The sequence below is a fragment of the Pan troglodytes genome, chromosome 23 (assembly GCF_028858775.2).
Source record: "Pan troglodytes isolate AG18354 chromosome 23, NHGRI_mPanTro3-v2.0_pri, whole genome shotgun sequence".
Lineage (NCBI taxonomy): Eukaryota > Metazoa > Chordata > Mammalia > Primates > Hominidae > Pan > Pan troglodytes.
Genome location: NC_086016.1, coordinates 44,110,938 through 44,127,587, shown reverse-complemented (window position 1 = coordinate 44,127,587; position 16,650 = coordinate 44,110,938). Strand labels below are relative to the sequence as shown.

The 16,650-nt window shown below is 53.1% G+C and overlaps 2 protein-coding genes across 18 annotated transcripts in view; one reads left to right on the top strand and one right to left on the bottom strand.

Moving 5' to 3' along the window:
• Positions 1-502: 502 nt before the first annotated feature.
• On the top strand, positions 503-4,912 carry CYP2D6 (cytochrome P450 family 2 subfamily D member 6). Of its 2 annotated transcripts, none has more exons than XM_063807560.1 (9): positions 503-798; positions 1,501-1,672; positions 2,225-2,377; positions 2,466-2,626; positions 3,060-3,236; positions 3,406-3,568; positions 3,776-3,963; positions 4,419-4,560; positions 4,659-4,912. In XM_063807560.1, the coding sequence occupies exons 1-9, from the start codon at positions 619-621 to the stop codon at positions 4,835-4,837; spliced, it is 1,515 nt and encodes a 504-aa protein (XP_063663630.1). In that variant the 5' UTR covers positions 503-618; the 3' UTR covers positions 4,838-4,912.
• Positions 4,913-5,279: 367 nt separating this feature from the next.
• The window catches only part of LOC134809697 (uncharacterized), a 34,298-nt gene continuing 22,927 nt past the window's right edge, over positions 5,280-16,650 (bottom strand). For 2 of the 16 annotated variants that reach the window (XM_063807985.1, XM_063807989.1), the window contains 4 exons: positions 7,786-7,851; positions 7,247-7,330; positions 6,815-6,857; positions 5,280-6,514 (listed from right to left, as the gene is read on the bottom strand). In XM_063807985.1, coding sequence (XP_063664055.1) covers positions 6,432-6,514; positions 6,815-6,857; positions 7,247-7,330; positions 7,786-7,851 — 276 coding nt within the window. In that variant the 3' untranslated portion in view covers positions 5,280-6,431. Of the gene's footprint in view, positions 6,515-6,547; positions 7,945-12,824; positions 12,991-16,650 lie in introns of those variants that run through there. The other 14 variants (XR_010156049.1, XR_010156051.1, XR_010156045.1 and 11 more) reach the window with 11 other exon arrangements.

The following is a 16,650-nucleotide window of genomic DNA, read 5'->3' as shown; positions in this document are numbered from 1 at the left end:
TATCTGTGCACCATCAGGTGTGTGCATAGCGTCTGTGCATGTCAAGAGTGCAAGGTGAAGTGAAGGGACCAGGCCCATGATGCCACTCATCATCAGGAGCTCTAAGGCTCCAGGTAAGTGCCAGTGACAGATAAGGGTGCTGAAGGTCACTCTGGAGTGGGCAGGTGGGGGTAGGGAAAGGGTAAGGCCATGTTCTGGAGGAGGGGTTGTGACTACATTAGGGTGTATGAGCCTAGCTGGGAGGTGGATGGCCGGGTCCACTGAAACCCTGGTTATCCCAGAAGGCTTTGCAGGCTTCAGGAGCTTGGAGTGGGGAGAGGGGGTGACTTCTCCGACCAGGCCCCTCCACCGGCCTACCCTGGGTAAGGGCCTGGAGCAGGAACCAGGGGCAAGGACCTCTGGAGCAGCCCATACCCGCCCTGGCCTGACTCTGCCACTGGCAGCACAGTCAACACAGCAGGTTCACTCACAGCAGAGGGCAAAGGCCATCATCAGCTCCCTTTATAAGGGAAGGGTCACGCGCTCAGTGTGCTGAGAGTGTCCTGCCTGGTCCTCTGTGCCTGGTGGGGTGGGGGTGCCAAGTGTGTCCAGAGGAGCCCATTTGGTAGTGAGGCAGGTATGGGGCTAGAAGCACTGGTGCCCCTGGCCGTGATAGTGACCATCTTCCTGCTCCTGGTGGACCTGATGCACCGGCGCCAACGCTGGGCTGCACGCTACCCACCAGGCCCCCTGCCACTGCCCGGGCTGGGCAACCTGCTGCATGTGGACTTCCAGAACACACCATACTGCTTCGACCAGGTGAGGGAGGAGGTCCTGGAGGGTGGCAGAGGTGCTGAGGCTCCCCTACCAGAAGCAAACATGGATGGTGGGTGAAACCACAGGCTGCACCAGAAGCCAGGCTGAGAAGGGGAAGCAGGTTTGGGGGACTTCCTGGGGAAGGGCATTTATACATGGCATGAAGGACTGGATTTTCCAAAGGCCAAGGAAGACTAGGGCAAGGGCCTCGAGGTGGAGCTGGACTTGGCAGTGGGCGTGCAAGCCCATTGGGCAACATATGTTATGGAGCACAAAGTCCCTTCTGCTGACACCAGAAGGAAAGGCCTTGGGAATGGAAGATGAGTTAGTCCTGAGTGCCGTTTAAATCACGAAATCGAGGATGAAGGGGGTGCAGTGACCCGGTTCAAACCTTTTGCACTGTGGGTCCTCGGGCCTCACTGCTCACCGGCATGGACCATCATCTGGGAATGGGATGCTAACTGGGGCCTCTCGGCAATTTTGGTGACTCTTGCAAGGTCATACCTGGGTGACGCATCCAAACTGAGTTCCTCCATCACAGAAGGTGTGACCCCCACCCCCGCCCCAGGATCAGGAGGCTGGGTCTCCTCCTTCCACCTGCTCACTCCTGGTAGCCCCGGGGGTCGTCCAAGGTTCAAATAGGACTAGGACCTGTAGTCTGGGGTGATCCTGGCTTGACAAGAGGCCCTGACCCTCCCTCTGCAGTTGCGGCGCCGCTTCGGGGACGTGTTCAGCCTGCAGCTGGCTTGGACGCCGGTGGTCGTGCTCAATGGGCTGGCGGCCGTGCGCGAGGCGCTGGTGACCCACGGCGAGGACACCGCCGACCGCCCCCCTGTGCCCATCACCCAGATCCTGGGTTTTGGGCCGCGTTCCCAAGGCAAGCAGCGGTGGGGACAGAGACAGATTTCCGTGGGACCCGGGTGGGTGATGACCGTAGTCCGAGCTGGGCAGAGAGGGCGCGGGGTCGTGGACATGAAACAGGCCAGCGAGTGGGGACAGCGGGCCAAGAAACCACCTGCACTAGGGAGGTGTGAGCGTGGGGACGAGGGCGGGGCTTGTGACGAGTGGGCGGGGCCACTGCCGAGACCTGGCAGGAGCCCAATGGGTGAGGCTGGCGCATTTCCCAGCTGGAATCCGGTGTCGAAGTGGGGGGCGGGGACCGCACCTGTGCTGTAAGCTCAGTGTGGGTGGCGCGGGGCCCGCGGGATCTTCACTGAGTGCAAAGGCGGTCAGGGTGGGCAGAGACGAGGTGGAGCAAAGCCCTGCCCCAGCCAAGGGAGCAAGGTGGATGCACAAAGAGTGGGCCCTGTGCCCAGCTGGACAGAGCCAGGGACTGCGGGAGACCAGTGGGAGCATAGGGTTGGAGTGGGTGGTGGAGGGTGGGGCTAATGCTTTCATGGCCACGCGCACGTGCCCGTCCCGCCCCCAGGGGTGTTCCTGGCGCGCTATGGGCCCGCGTGGCGCGAGCAGAGGCGCTTCTCCGTGTCCACCTTGCGCAACTTGGGCCTGGGCAAGAAGTCGCTGGAGCAGTGGGTGACCGAGGAGGCCGCCTGCCTTTGTGCCGCCTTCGCCAACCACTCCGGTGGGTGATGGGCAGAGGGGCACAAAGCGGGAACTGGGAAGGCGGGGGACGGGGAAGGCGACCCCTTACCCGCATCTCCCACCCCCAGGACGCACCTTTCGCCCCAACGGCCTCTTGGACAAAGCTGTGAGCAACGTGATCGCCTCCCTCACCTGCGGGCGCCGCTTCGAGTACGACGACCCTCGCTTCCTCAGGCTGCTGGACCTAGCTCAGGAGGGACTGAAGGAGGAGTCGGGCTTTCTGCGCGAGGTACGGAGCGAGAGACCGAGGAGTCTCTGCAGGGCGAGCTCCTGAGAGGTGCCGGGGCTGGACTGGGGCCTCGGAAGAGAATGATTTGCATAGATGGGTTTGGGAAAGGACATTCCAGGAGACCCCACTGTAAGAAGGGCCTGGAGGAGGAGGGGACATCTCAGACATGGTCGTGGGAGAGGTGTGCCCAGGTCAGGGGGCACCAGGAGAGGCCAAGGACTCTGTACCCCCTGTCCATGTTGGAGATTTCGATTTTAGGTTTCTCCTCTGGGCAAGGAGAGAGGGTGGAGGCTGGCACTTGGGGAGGGACTTGGGGAGGTCAGTGGTAAGGACAGGCAGGCCCTGGGTGTTCCTGGAGATGGCTGGGGCCTGAGACTGGTCCAGGTGAACGCAGAGCACAGGAGGGATTCAGACCCCGTTCTGTCTGGTGTAGGTGCTGAATGCCATCCCCGTCCTCCTGCACATCCCAGCGCTGGCTGGCAAGGTCCTACGCTTCCAAAAGGCTTTCCTGACCCAGCTGGATGAGCTGCTAACTGAGCACAGGATGACCTGGGACCCAGCCCAGCCCCCCCGAGACCTGACTGAGGCCTTCCTGGCAGAGATGGAGAAGGTGAGAGTGGCTGCCACGGTGGGGGGCAAGGGTGGTGGGTTGAGCGTCCCAGGAGGAATGAGGGGAGGCTGGGCAAAAGGTTGGGCCAGTGCATCACCCGGCGAGCCGCATCTGGGCTGACAGGTGCAGAATTGGAGGTCATTTGGGGGCTACCCCGTTCTGTCCCGAGTATCCTCTCGGCCCTGCTCAGGCCAAGGGGAACCCTGAGAGCAGCTTCAATGATGAGAACCTGCGCATAGTGGTGGCTGACCTGTTCTCTGCCGGGATAGTGACCACCTCGACCACGCTGGCCTGGGGCCTCCTGCTCATGATCCTACATCCGGATGTGCAGCGTGAGCCCATCTGGGAAACAGTGCAGGGGCTGAGGGAGGAAGGGTACAGGCGGGGGCCCATGAACTTTGCTGGGACACCCGGGGCTCCAAGCACAGGCTTGACCAGGATCCTGTAAGCCTGACCTCCTCCAACATAGGAGGCAGGAAGGAGTGTCAGGGCCGGACCCCCTGGGTGCTGACCCATTGTGGGGACGCATGTCTGTCCAGGCCGTGTCCAACAGGAGATCGACGACGTGATAGGGCAGGTGCGGCGACCAGAGATGGGTGACCAGGCTCGCATGCCCTACACCACTGCCGTGATTCACGAGGTGCAGCGCTTTGGGGACATCGTCCCCCTGGGTGTGACCCATATGACATCCCGTGACATCGAAGTACAGGGCTTCCGCATCCCTAAGGTAGGCCTGACACCCTCCTCACCCCAGCTCAGCACCAGCCCCTGGTGATAGCCCCAGCATGGCCACTGCCAGATGGGCCCACTCTAGGAACCCTGGCCACCTAGTCCTCAATGCCACCACACTGACTGTCCCCGCTTGGGTGAGGGGTCCAGAGTATAGGCAGGGCTGGCCTGTCCATCCAGAGCCCCCGTCTAGCGGGGAAGACAAACCAGGACCTGCCAGAATGTTGGAGGACCCAACGCCTGCAGGGAGAGGGGGCAGTGTGGGTGCCTCTGAGAGGTGTGACTGCGCCCTGCTGTGGGGTCGGGGAGGGTACTGTGGAGCTTCTCAGGCGCAGGACTAGTTGACAGAGTCCAGCTGTGTGCCAGGCAGTGTGTGTCCCCCGTGTGTTTGGTGGCAGGGGTCCCAGCATCCTAGAGCCCAGTCCCCACTCTCACCCTGCATCTCCTGCCCAGGGCACGACGCTCTTCACCAACCTGTCATCAGTGCTGAAGGATAAGGCTGTCTGGGAGAAGCCCTTCCGCTTCCACCCCGAACACTTCCTGGATGCCCAGGGCCACTTTGTGAAGCCGGAGGCCTTCCTGCCTTTCTCAGCAGGTGCCTGTGGGGAGCCCGGCTCCCTGTCCCCTTCCGTGGAGTCTTGCACGGGTATCACCCAGGAGCCAGGCTCACTGACGCCCCTCCCCTCCCCACAGGCCGCCGCGCATGCCTCGGGGAGCCCCTGGCCCGCATGGAGCTCTTCCTCTTCTTCACCTCCCTGCTGCAGCACTTCAGCTTCTCGGTGCCCACCGGACAGCCCCGGCCCAGCCACCATGGTGTCTTTGCTTTCCTGGTGACCCCATCCCCCTATGAGCTTTGTGCTGTGCCCCGCTAGAATGGGGTACCTAGTCCCCAGCCTGCTCCCTAGCCAGGGGCCCTGATGTACAATAAAGCAATGTGGTAGTTCCAACTCGGGTCCCCTGCCCACGCCCTCGTTGGGATCATCCTCCTCAGGGCAACCCCACCCCTGCCTCATTCCTGCTTACCCCACCGCCTGGCCGCATTTGAGACAGGGGTACGTTGAGGCTGAGCAGATGTCAGTTACCCTTGCCCATAATCCCATGTCCCCCACTGACCCAACTCTGACTGCCCAGATTGGTGACAAGGACTACATTGTCCTGGCATGTGGGGAAGGGGCCAGAATGGGCTGACTAGAGGTGTCAGTCAGCCCTGGATGTGGTGGAGAGGGCAGGACTCAGCCTGGAGGCCCATATTTCAGGCCTAACTCAGCCCACCCCACATCAGGGACAGCAGTCCTGCCAGCACCATCACAACAGTCACCTCCCTTCATATATGACACCCCAAAACGGAAGACAAATCATGGCGTCAGGGAGCTATATGCCAGGGCTACCTCCCAGGGCTCAGTCGGCAGGTGCCAGAACGTTCCCTGGGAAGGAAGGCCCCATGGAAGCCCAGGACTGAGCCACCGCCCTCAGCCTCGTCACCTCACCACAGGACTGGCCACCTCTCTGGGCCCTCAGGGATGCTGCTGTACATACCCCTGACCAGTGACGAGTTCGCACTCAGGGCCAGGCTGGTGCTGGAGGAGGACACTTGTTTGGCTCCAACCCTAGGTATCATCCTCCCAGTAGGGATCAGGCAGGGCCCACAGGCCTGCCCTAGGGACAGGAGTCAACCTTGGACCCATAAGGCACTGGGGCGGGCAGAGGAGGAGGAGGTGGCATGGGCAGCTGAGAGCCAGAGACCCTGACCCTAGTCCTGGCTCTGCCATTACCCCGTGTGACCCCGGGCCCACCCTTCCCCACCCTGGGCTTCTGTTTCCCTTCTGCCAACGAGAAGGCTGCTTCACCTGCCCCGAGTCCTGTCTTCCTGCTCTGCCTTCTGGGGCTGTGGCCCTTGCTGGCCTGGAGCCCCAACCAAGGGCAGGGACTGCTGTCCTCCACGTCTGTCCTCACCGACATAATGGGCTGGGCTGGGCACACAGGCAGTGCCCAAGAGTTTCTAATGAGCATATGATTACCTGAGTCCTGGGCAGACCTTCTTAGGGAACAGCCTGGGACAGAGAACCAGACACTCTGAGGAGCCACCTGAGGCCTCTTTTGCCAGAGGACCCTACAGCCTCCCTGGCAGCAGTTCCGCCAGCATTTCTGTAAATGCCCTCATGCCAGGGTGCGGCCCGGCTGTCAGCACGAGAGGAACGTTGGTCTGTCCTCTGGCACCGAGTCAGTCAGAAGGGTGGCCAGGGCCCCCTTGGGCCCCTCCAGAGACAATCCACTGTGGTCACATGGCTCGGTGGCAGGAAGTGCTGTTCCTGCAGCTGTGGGGACAGGGAGTGTGGATGAAGCCAGGCTGGGTTTGTCTGAAGACGGAGGCCCCGAAAGGTGGCAGCCTGGCCTATAGCAGCAGCAACTCTTGGATTTATTGGAAAGATTTTCTTCACGGTTCTGAGTCTTGGGGGTGTTAGAGGCTCAGAACCAGTCCAGCCAGAGCTCTGTCATGGGCACGGAGACCCGGTCCCAGGGCCTTTGCTCTTTGCTGTCCTCAGAGGCCTCTGCAAAGTAGAAACCTTGTGAGTCCCCTCCTGGGAGCAACCAACCCTCCCTCTGAGATGCCCCGGGGCCAGGTCAGCTGTGGTGAAAGGTAGGGATGCAGCCAGCTCAGGGGAGTGGCCCAGAGTTCCTGCCCACCCAAGGAGGCTCCCAGGAAGGTCAAGGCACCTGACTCCTGGGCTGCTTCCCTCCCCTCCCCAGGTCAGGAAGGTGGGAAAGGGCTGGGGTGTCTGTGACCCTGGCAGTCACTGAGAAGCAGGGTGGAAGCAGCCCCCTGCAGCACGCTGGGTCCGTGGTCTTACCAGATGGATACGCAGCAACTTCCTTTTGAACCTTTTTATTTTCCTGGCAGGAAGAAGAGGGATCCAGCAGTGAGATCAGGCAGGTTCTGTGTTGCACAGACAGGGAAACAGGCTCTGTCCACACAAAGTCGGTGGGGCCAGGATGAGGCCCAGTCTGTTCACATATGGCTGCTGCCTCTCAGCTCTGCACAGACGTCCTCGCTCCCCTGGGATGGCAGCTTGGCCTGCTGGTCTTGGGGTTGAGCCAGCCTCCAGCACTGCCTCCCTGCCCTGCTGCCTCCCACTCTGCAGTGCTCCATGGCTGCTCAGTCGGACCCATGCCGGAGACGTTCAGTTGAAGCCCTGGGCTGTCCTTACCTCCCAGTCTGGGGTACCTGCCACCTCCTGCTCAGCAGGAATGGGGCTAGGTGCTTCCTCCCCTGGGGACTTCACCTGCTCTCCCTCCTGGGATAAGACGGCAGCCTCCTCCTTGGGGACAGCAGCATTCAGTCCTCCAGGTCTCCTGGGGGTCATGACCTGCAGGAGGAATAAGAGGGCAGACTGGGCAGAAAGGCCTTCAGAGCACCTCATCCTCCTGTTCTCACACTGGGGTGTCACAGTCCTGGGAAGTTCTTCCTTTTCAGTTGAGCTGTGGTAACCTTGTGAGTTTCCTGGAGGGGGCCTGCCACTACCCTTGGGACTCCCTGCCGTGTGTCTGGGTCTAACTGAGCTCTGAAAGGAGAGAGCCCCAGCCCTGGGCCTTCCAGGGGAAGCCTTACCTCAGAGGTTGGCTTCTTCCTACTCTTGACTTTGCGTCTCTTCAGAGGGAGGTGGGAGGGGTGACACAACCCTGACACCCACACTATGAGTGATGAGTAGTCCTGCCCCGACTGGCCCATCCTTTCCAGGTGCAGTCCCCCTTAGTGTGTCTGCCAAGGGTGCCAGCACAGCCGCCCCACTCCAGGGGAAGAGGAGTGCCAGCCCTTACCCACCTGAGTGGGCACAGTGTAGCATTTATTCATTAGCCCCCATACTGGCTTGACCGTCTCCCCTGTGGGCTGCATGACAAGGAGAGAGAACAGGCTGAGGTGAGAGCTACTGTCAACACCTAAACCTAAAAAATCTATAATTGGGCTGGGCAGGGTGGCTCACACCTGTAATCCCAGCACTTTGTGAGGCTGAGGCATGTGGATCACCTGAGGTCAGGCGTTCGAGACCAGCCTGGCCAACATGGTGAAACCCCGTCTCTACTAAAAATACAAAAAATTAGCCAGGTGTGGTGGCGGGTGCCTGTAATCCCAGCTACTCAGGAGGCTGAGGCAGGAGAATCGATTGAACCCAGGAAGTGGAGGCTGCAATGAGCCAAGATCACGTCATTGCACTCCAGCCTGGTCAACAAGAGTGAAACTGTCTTTAAAAAAAAAATCTATATAATTGATATCTTTAGAAAGATAAAACTTTGCATTCATGAAATAAGAATAGGAGGGTCTAAAATAAAAATGTTCAAACACCCACCACCACTAATTCTTGACAAAAATATAGTCTGGGTGCCTTAGCTCATGCCTGTAATCCCAGCATTTTGGGAGGCTAAGGCAGGAGGATTGCTTGAGCCTAGGAGTTCAACACCAGCCTGGGCCACCTAAGGAGACCCCATCTCTACAAAAAATTAAAATATTGGCTGGGTGTGGTGGCACACACCTGTAGTTCCGGCTGCTTGGGAGGCTGAGGTGGGAGGATCACTTGAGTGCAGGAACAAAGCTGCAGTGAACTGTGATCGTGCCACTGCACTCCAGCCTGGGCAACAGAGAAAGACCTTGCCTTAAAAATAAAAAATATAATAATAGGAATGCAAAATCTAATCAAAGTATAGAAGCTAAACTTGAAAAAAATATTTTCCAGAAAGGACAGAGAAGAGGTCAGGAGCTCCAACAGCTAAATTGTTGTTTAGATGTTTCTGAAACAGGCAGCAGAGACAACAGACTAGGAGGCAAGGAAAGATGTCTAATAAATGCGTTTCTTTTTTGTCAAGACAAGTTCTCACAGAGGAAGAACATGAGTTTCCAGTAGAGAAGGAAACACCAAGTGTTCACGACAATGAATGAAGGGGACCCAGCCCCAATTTTGTTGTCAAGAAATTTCACAACACTGAGGACAGAGTGGAACCTAAAAACTTCCAGAGATAAAAAAGTCTGAGCTTCAGGAATTCAACATTCATCAGACTTCTCAACACCAACCTTTGAAGCTATAAGATAATGAAGACCTTCAAAATCTGAGAGAAAATCTTTCCAATCTAGAACTCTATACCTAGCCAAATGCTATGCAAGTATGAATTGAGGTCTTTTCGGATACATAAATGTCTCAAGACTACCCCTCAGGAAGCAACCGGAGGTTGTACTTCACTAAAATAAAGGAGAAATAGAAAAGAAGATAACATGGGACCCAGCAAAACAGGCAGGGAGAGCCCCTGAGCATAAGGGTGAATGGGGAGCTCGGGAGGACAGCTGGGCAGCAGACCTCCAGGGTGCCCCATCCAGATGGAATCAGGGAGATGGAGGGCTCCTGAGGTATGTCTCCATGAAAATGATCATATGGAGAAATGACCTGATCTGTCTAAATGTACTGCAAAGAGATTTCTATTTTTGGCAGAAAATTTGGATGAATTAATTATATAATAGATGCACAAAAAACTAAAGAAAGAGAAGAAGAAAAACTAAAATCATGACTCAACTGGGACTACTGTCTACATTTTTTGTTTTGAGAAAGAGTCTTGCTCTGTTGCCCAGACTGGAGTGCAGTGATCACGTTTCATTGCAGCCTCCACAACCTGTGCTCAAGTAAGTGACTCTCTTACCTCAGCCTCCTTAGTAGCTGGGATCACAGGGCACCACCACACTCAGCTAATTTTTTTTTTTAAATAGTGTCTCCCAATGTTGTCCAGGCTGGTCTCGAACTCCTGGACTCAAGCGATCCTCCCATGTTGACCTCTCAAGTAGTTGGGATTACAGGCATGAGCCACTGTGCCTGACCTAGCTAATTTTTTTCTGATTTATTTATTTATTTTTTGTACAGAGTCTCACTATGTTGACCAGGCTGGTCTGGAACTTCTGAGCTCAAGTGATCCTCCTGCCTTCGCCTCCCAAAGTGCAGAGATTATAGGCGTGAACTATCACGCCTGGCCTGTTTACATAGTTTAATAATGTAAATCTTCAATACTGATCTAATAAAAATTGAAATATGCCTTTTAGAATGGCTTTCAAAAATAAAAAATGCTGGAGAGGATGTAGAACAACTGGAACCTCTCGGTTATTGCTGGTGAGACAGCCGCTTTGAAAAAGTTTGAGTTTCTTACAAAATTAAACTTACACTTACACTTACCATATGACCCAAAAATTCCACTGCTTGCTCTTTACTCAAGTATAAGGAAAATCTATGTACACACAAAACTTGTACGTGAATATGTATTAATAGTCATTTTATGCCCCAAACTAGAAATAGTCCAAATATTCTGGAACATCCATACAATGGACCACCACTCAATAAAAGGAACAAACTACTGATACACGTGACTAGATGAATCTCAAATGCTTTGTGCTAAGTAAAATAAACCAGACTGAAAAGGCTACCATACGTTTCCATTTATATGACAATCTTGCAAAGTCAAAACCACAGGAACAGGAAACTGTTCACTGATTGCCAGGGTGTGGGAGTAGGTGGAAGGGTTGACTACAGGTGACTATGGAGGATTTTTTTTTTTTTGAGACGGAGTCTCTGTCGCCCAGGCTGGAGTGTACTGGCACGATCTCGGCTCACTGCAACATCCACCTCCTGGGTTTAAGGTATTTTTAGTAGAGACGGGGTTTCACTATGTTGGCCAGGCTGGTCTCAAACTCCTGACCTCAGGTGATCCACCCACTTCGGCCTCCCAAAGTGCTGGGATTATAGGCGTGAGCCACCGAGGCCAGCCACTTTTTTTTTTTTAAAGACAGAGTCTTGCTGTGTTACTCAGGCTGGAGTGCAGTGGCGTGATCCCAGCTCACTGCAGCCTTAACATCCTGCACTCAAGTGATCCTTCTACCTCAGCTTCCTGAGTAGCTGGGACCACAGGCACACCTCACCACACCCAGCTAATTTTTAATTTTTTTGTAGAGACAGGGTCTCACTATGTTGCCCAGGCTGGTATTGAACTCCTGGGCTCCACCAATCCTGCCTTGCCCTCACAGTGCCCGGCCCTTAGATTCTCTCTTTAACCTCTAACTCCACCCCGTCTTCCTCACTTTCAGCAGAGAGCATAGGCACCATCAGATGGGCATTTCCTCAACTTGCTGCCACCAAACCCATTCACTCACCAGCTTCTCATAGGCCATTTCCTCTTCCAGGGGAGGAGGGGAGGAGGCTCCCCTCCCTCTCCAAAGCTAGCCCTACTCTTGTGCCCCATTTCATCTGGTCTTCTCACCTGGGCATTTGGAGATCTCGTCTCACCTCAATATTCTCCTTTTCCTTTTTTCTGGCTCCTTCCATCAGCATCTAAACGCATTGCTGATCTCTTCTATTAAAAAGAAAAAAGCCCTTCTCCCTTGAACCCATATTCCTTCTCCAGCTAGTGTCCTGACCCCTACCCTTCACACCAGTCTCCTGAGAGCGGTGTTGGCAGGGGGGTGTGTTTACTGCTTTCTACCTCTCCCGCGCTCCACAACCCACCTCAACCTGTATCTGTCCCCATAAGCCTCTGAAATCCCTCTCACTGAGGTCACCAGTACGCTCCTAGTCACCAAACCCAGATGACCCTTTCCTTTTTTTCTGAGACAGAGTCTTGCTCTGTCACCCAGGCTTGAGTGCAGTGGCGTGATCTTGGCTCACTGCAAGCTCCGCCTCCCGGGTTCACACCATTCTCTTGCTTCAGCCTCCCGAGTAGCTGAGACTACAGGCGGCCCGCCACAAGGCCCAGCTAATTTTTTTGTATTTACTAGTAGAGGCGGGGTTTCCCCATGTTAGCGAGGATGGTCCTGATCTCCTGACCTCGTGATCCGCCTGCCTCGGTCTTCCAAAGTGCTGGGATTACAGGCATGAGCCACTGCACCCGGCCCCAGCTGACCCTTTCTTTAACGACCTCGCCTTTTCTCTTGGCTGCTTGACCTCTCATGCTCTGGTTTTCCTCCTGCCTCCCACTCCTCTCTCTATCTCTCAGTCTCTGTCTATCTCTGTCTGTCTATTTCTGTCTCTGCCTCTCTCAGTCTCTATTTCTGTCTCTGCCTCTCTCTCTGTATCTCTATCTGTCTCTCTCTCTGTATCTGTCTCTCTCTGTATCTCTGTCTCTATCTCTCTATCTCTGTCTCTATCTATCTCTCTGTATCTCTAACTCTGTCTCTGTATCTGTTTCTGTCTCTCTATCTCTCTTTCTCTCTCTGCCTAAATCTCAGTGTCAAGTGTTGCTCCATGTCCTGCTGACGACGAAGACTCTGAACTTCCACCTCAGACACTCACTTCTAGGCCTTTGCATGTGCTGTTATCTACCTAGAATGTGTTTCTCCATGGCTTTCAGGAGGGCTCCCCTGACTACCTGAGTTCAGGTGGGGTGGCCCTCCTCAGTGCTCTTAGGGTACTGTACTGTCCCCTGACTGAGGGACCACTTTAGGTCCGTCCACTGTCAAACCCCCAGTAGCTGCCCCTATGCGTGGGACACAGCAAGAGCTAAGTAACCAAATGAATGATTACATGGCTGTGGTTCATCCTAGTGCTTAAAGCCCTGATCAGAGTTGAAAAGTTGCTGTATCTTATTCAGATTTCTGCTAGCAACATATTCAATAGTAAGCTTTGTTAGTCACCTATAACCCGGTGTAAGTGAAGTTATCAGGTCTTTTTCTGGGAGGAGGTTTAGAGGAGGAAAGGAGAGAGAATGAGTCCTAAAGGAGAGAAGAGGAGTAGAAGGGGCATGTCAAGTAGAAAAGGATGTAGAAAAGGTAGGCTTGGGGTAAAAAGATAATTTTCACCTGCTTGGGTGGTTTATTGAGGGCAGCCTTTTAGGCCTGCTTACCAAAGAGGCCAGTCTTGATGACGCTAGAAATTTGCAGATAATCCTTTTACCATATCAGTGTCAGGCAGCTTATCCACCTCCTCTTGGGCTCTATGACCAAACCCAAGAAGAGCACTGAGGCCCAGCTAAGTCTGGGAGTTCAGTGCACAGGCCTCCCCTTTCGCACGGAGAGTGGTGTCTATGTGTGACATCAAGTCTTAGGGGGGCTTTATGACAGGACAACCTCTTCAACCTTGGCCAGAACAGCTTGTCAAATGCCTCGGGGTGGCTTTAAATCCCCAGTAGTGAGAGACAGCCCCTTTGTACGTATCTCATTGTTTCAATTCAGCACAAACAGTGCTGACTGAGCAGCTACAATGTGCCAAGCTCTGTGTGAAGACCCATAGAGACACAAAGATGCAAAAGTGTGTAAGACTCAGTATTTTTTTTGTCTTTAAGACTGAGTCTTGATCTGTTGCCCAGGCTGGAGTGCAGTGGCATGATCGTGGCTCACTGCAACCTCCACCTCTCAGGTTCAAGAGATTCTCATGCCTCAGGCTACCGAGTGGCTGGGATTACAGGTGTGCATCACCATGCCCAGCTAATTTTTTTGTATTTTTAGTAAAGACAGGGTCTTGTCATGTTGGCCAGGCTGGTCTCAAACTCCTGGCCTCAAGTGATCCACCCGCCTCGGCCTCCCAAAGTATTGAGATTACAGGCGTAAGCCACTGCACCCAGCCAAGACTCAGTCTTATTGCATAACACAATAAGCATATTTTCTAAATCCAAAACAAGAACACAGCCTAACAATTGAATGTCATCTATTCATTCATTCAACCAGTGTCTGCTGAGCTTCCATTTTGGTCCAAGCATTATGCTGAGAGGATCAAAGGTAAACAGGACATACAGCCTACCCTTGAGGAGCTCAAAGACTTCAAACAGACATTTTATGGTTCAAGACAATAACTTCTACCTTCCTCCAAATTTCTGTAAATGTAACAATAATTACAAATCTATGGGTGGTTGAAACTGAAGGATGGATGCCTCAGTTTCACATACACATGAAACATTCACCAAGATAGGCCATATTCTGGACCACGAAACAAATCTCAATGGATTTTAAATTTATTTCAGGTATGTCCTTCAAACACTGTGGAATTAAAAATTAGAAATCAGTAACAGATTCCTGGAAAGAGTCTGAGCTCAGACTCACCTAACCCTGCCCCAACCTGACAGTATTTCTCTACTCGCCCTGGTAGCTGATCACAAAAGCCATAAACTCTTGGGAGCTTTATGGCCCTGTCCATCACCTGAGAAATCCTAATACTTATCCTGGCCAACTTAGGGCAAGCTTATATCCCCCTTCCAGTATTGCAGCTGGTGTTCTCTTGAAAGCGCCACCTCCTGGCTGGAGGCCAACCAAGTCAGGACATTACAGCAACTCACAACAGAATAACCCTGCTCCAAGAAATGAGAAACAGCTAATTCCCCTGCTTTCAACATCCTGGCTAACCAGAGCTCCTGAGTCTGTTCACGTGACAACTTCACTGCTAGCATAACCAGCATTTGAGAAAGCCAGCACAGTAAACAAAACTACAAGCAAGGACTCTCACACTCACAGTCTACTTTACTCCCCTCCCACCTCCACCAGAGCAGGTGCTTGTGTCCATGGCCAGGAGAGCTAAAGACGGATCACATCACAGGACTCTTTGCAGACATTCCTCAGCACCAGCCTGGAACCTGGTAGCCCCACTGGGTGGCTGGACCCAGAAGAGCAATAGCAATCACTACAGTCTGGCTCTCACGAAGCTCCATCCCTAGGGGAAGTGAGAATGCATCACATCAAGGGGTCACTTCGTGGGGCAAAAGAATCTGAACAGTAGCCCCTGAGTTCCAGATTTTTCCCCTGAAATAGTCTACCCAAGTGAGAAGAAATCAGAAAAATTGTAATATGACAAAACAAGGTTCTATAACACCTCCAAAAGACGATACTGGCTCCCCAGCAATGAATGCAAATCAAGAAGAAATCTCTGAATTGCCAGATAAACAATTCAGATGGTTGATTATTAAACTACTCAAGGAGAGACCAGAGAAAAGTGAAAACAAAGAAATTTAAAAAACAATACAGGCTATGGATTGGCCGGGCGCAGTGGCTCACACCTGTAAACCCAGCACTTTGGAAGGCTGAAGCGGGCTGATCACTTGAGGTCAGGAGTTTGAGACCAGCCTGGCCAACAAAGTGAAACCCCATCTCTACTAAAAATACAAAAATCAGCCAGGCATGGTGGTGCGTGCCTGTAATACCAGCTATTTGGGAGACTGAGGCAGGGGGATTGCATGAACCCAGGAGCCAGAGGTTGCAGTGAGCTGAGATTGCACCACTGCACTCTGAGCAACAGAGTGCTCAGAGTCTCAAAAAAAAAAAAGAAAGAAAGAAAAAAACAACAACAAAAAATACAGGCTATGGATGAAAAATTCTCCAGAGAAATAGATATTATAAAGAAAAAAAAATCACAATTTCTGCAAATGGAAGACACACTTAAAGAAATAAAAAATGCACTGGAAAGTGTCAACAACAGACTAGAACAAGTATGTAGGATACAATAAAATTCCTCTTCAAAGGTTTAGCCTGTTAACTTCCTTGTTCTTTGTTCTCAAACTCAACTTTCTTGTTCTCTATGCCTCCTTGTCCGTAGTTACTGTAACTGTAAACAACCTTCCTGTCAGTTCTAATCAATAACTCACATCTATTCCCTTGGTTACCCACTCTTCACCCCTTCCTCCCTTCGAAACCGCACGTCCCACCACTGTAACTCACATTTCCCTTCCCTTCCTTATTTGGGAAAGTATTCACAAATAGCCAGTCGGGTCAGTTTAGATTGTGCAGTCCAACCACAGTCCATGAAGGAGTGACACAGAGGGAGGGATTGCGTTAGGAATAAAAACCCCTGCTTTCCTTTGTTCGGTGTGCTCTTGCAATCGTGATTGACACAAGCAGCACCCTTCTGCAGAAGTAAACTGCCTTGCTGAGAAAACTTTCGCCTCAGTGCTGGTTTCACTTTGCAGCACTGAGCATTTATCTCCAACAAATCTGGGGCTCATCCAGGATTCCCATTCTCCTCCGGGGAAGGGGTCTCTGGTCACCTCTCATAAGGAGACGCATCCCACTGCCTCGTTGCGGTGGCCTCAGGGTGAGGGATCAGAACCCACCCGGTGTGATGAATAAATCCGGACTCTCAGCAATGTGGGGAAAAAAAGGCTTGCAACACCATGGTGACCAGGTAACTTTGTGCACAGACCAAGGTAAGAAACGTCACAGGGGTGACAAAGCATTTCCTTGGTGGTCAAGATATTCTGGAGGTTGAAAGTGTGTGTGAATGATCACAAGCATTACTGCTTGCGGTGCTGCTTGTGTGAATGGTACTAAGCACTACTGCTGTGCGGAATGAGTGTGTCCTATCTGAGGTTCCATGGTCACCTCATATGGCTTAGGACAGATCCTGCCATGGGGTTTATACTGGCATGCCAAAGCTAAGAGGGACCTAAATTCCCCTCCGGGAAGCAACCAGAGTGGATGAAGCAAAAGAAGGGTGCAAGGAGCCTCCAGCAGGTGGGGCTAAAGGATAGAAATCTCTAGTATGAGGGATTGAGCCTCAATAAGCCTCCAGAAAAGGAGAGGCAAGAAATCTCTAATACGAGGGACTGAGCCTCAGCAAGCCTCCGCAAGCCTCCAGAAAAGGATAGGCAAGAAATCTCTAATATGAGGGACTGAGCCTAACTAGGACCCAACATGGGAAATACCCCAAGCAGGACACGGAGTAAAAAGGATAAAGACAGCAATAAAGAT

Excerpts from the sequence above, each read along its gene's own strand:
- CYP2D6 (XM_063807560.1), top strand. The coding sequence starts at position 619 with ATGGGGCTAGAAGCACTGGTGCCCCTGGCCGTGATAGTGACCATCTTC. Across the intron at positions 799-1,500 it reads CACCATACTGCTTCGACCAG|TTGCGGCGCCGCTTCGGGGA; the intron begins GTGAGGGAGGAG and ends CTCCCTCTGCAG. Across the intron at positions 4,561-4,658 it reads CTTCCTGCCTTTCTCAGCAG|GCCGCCGCGCATGCCTCGGG; the intron begins GTGCCTGTGGGG and ends CCCTCCCCACAG.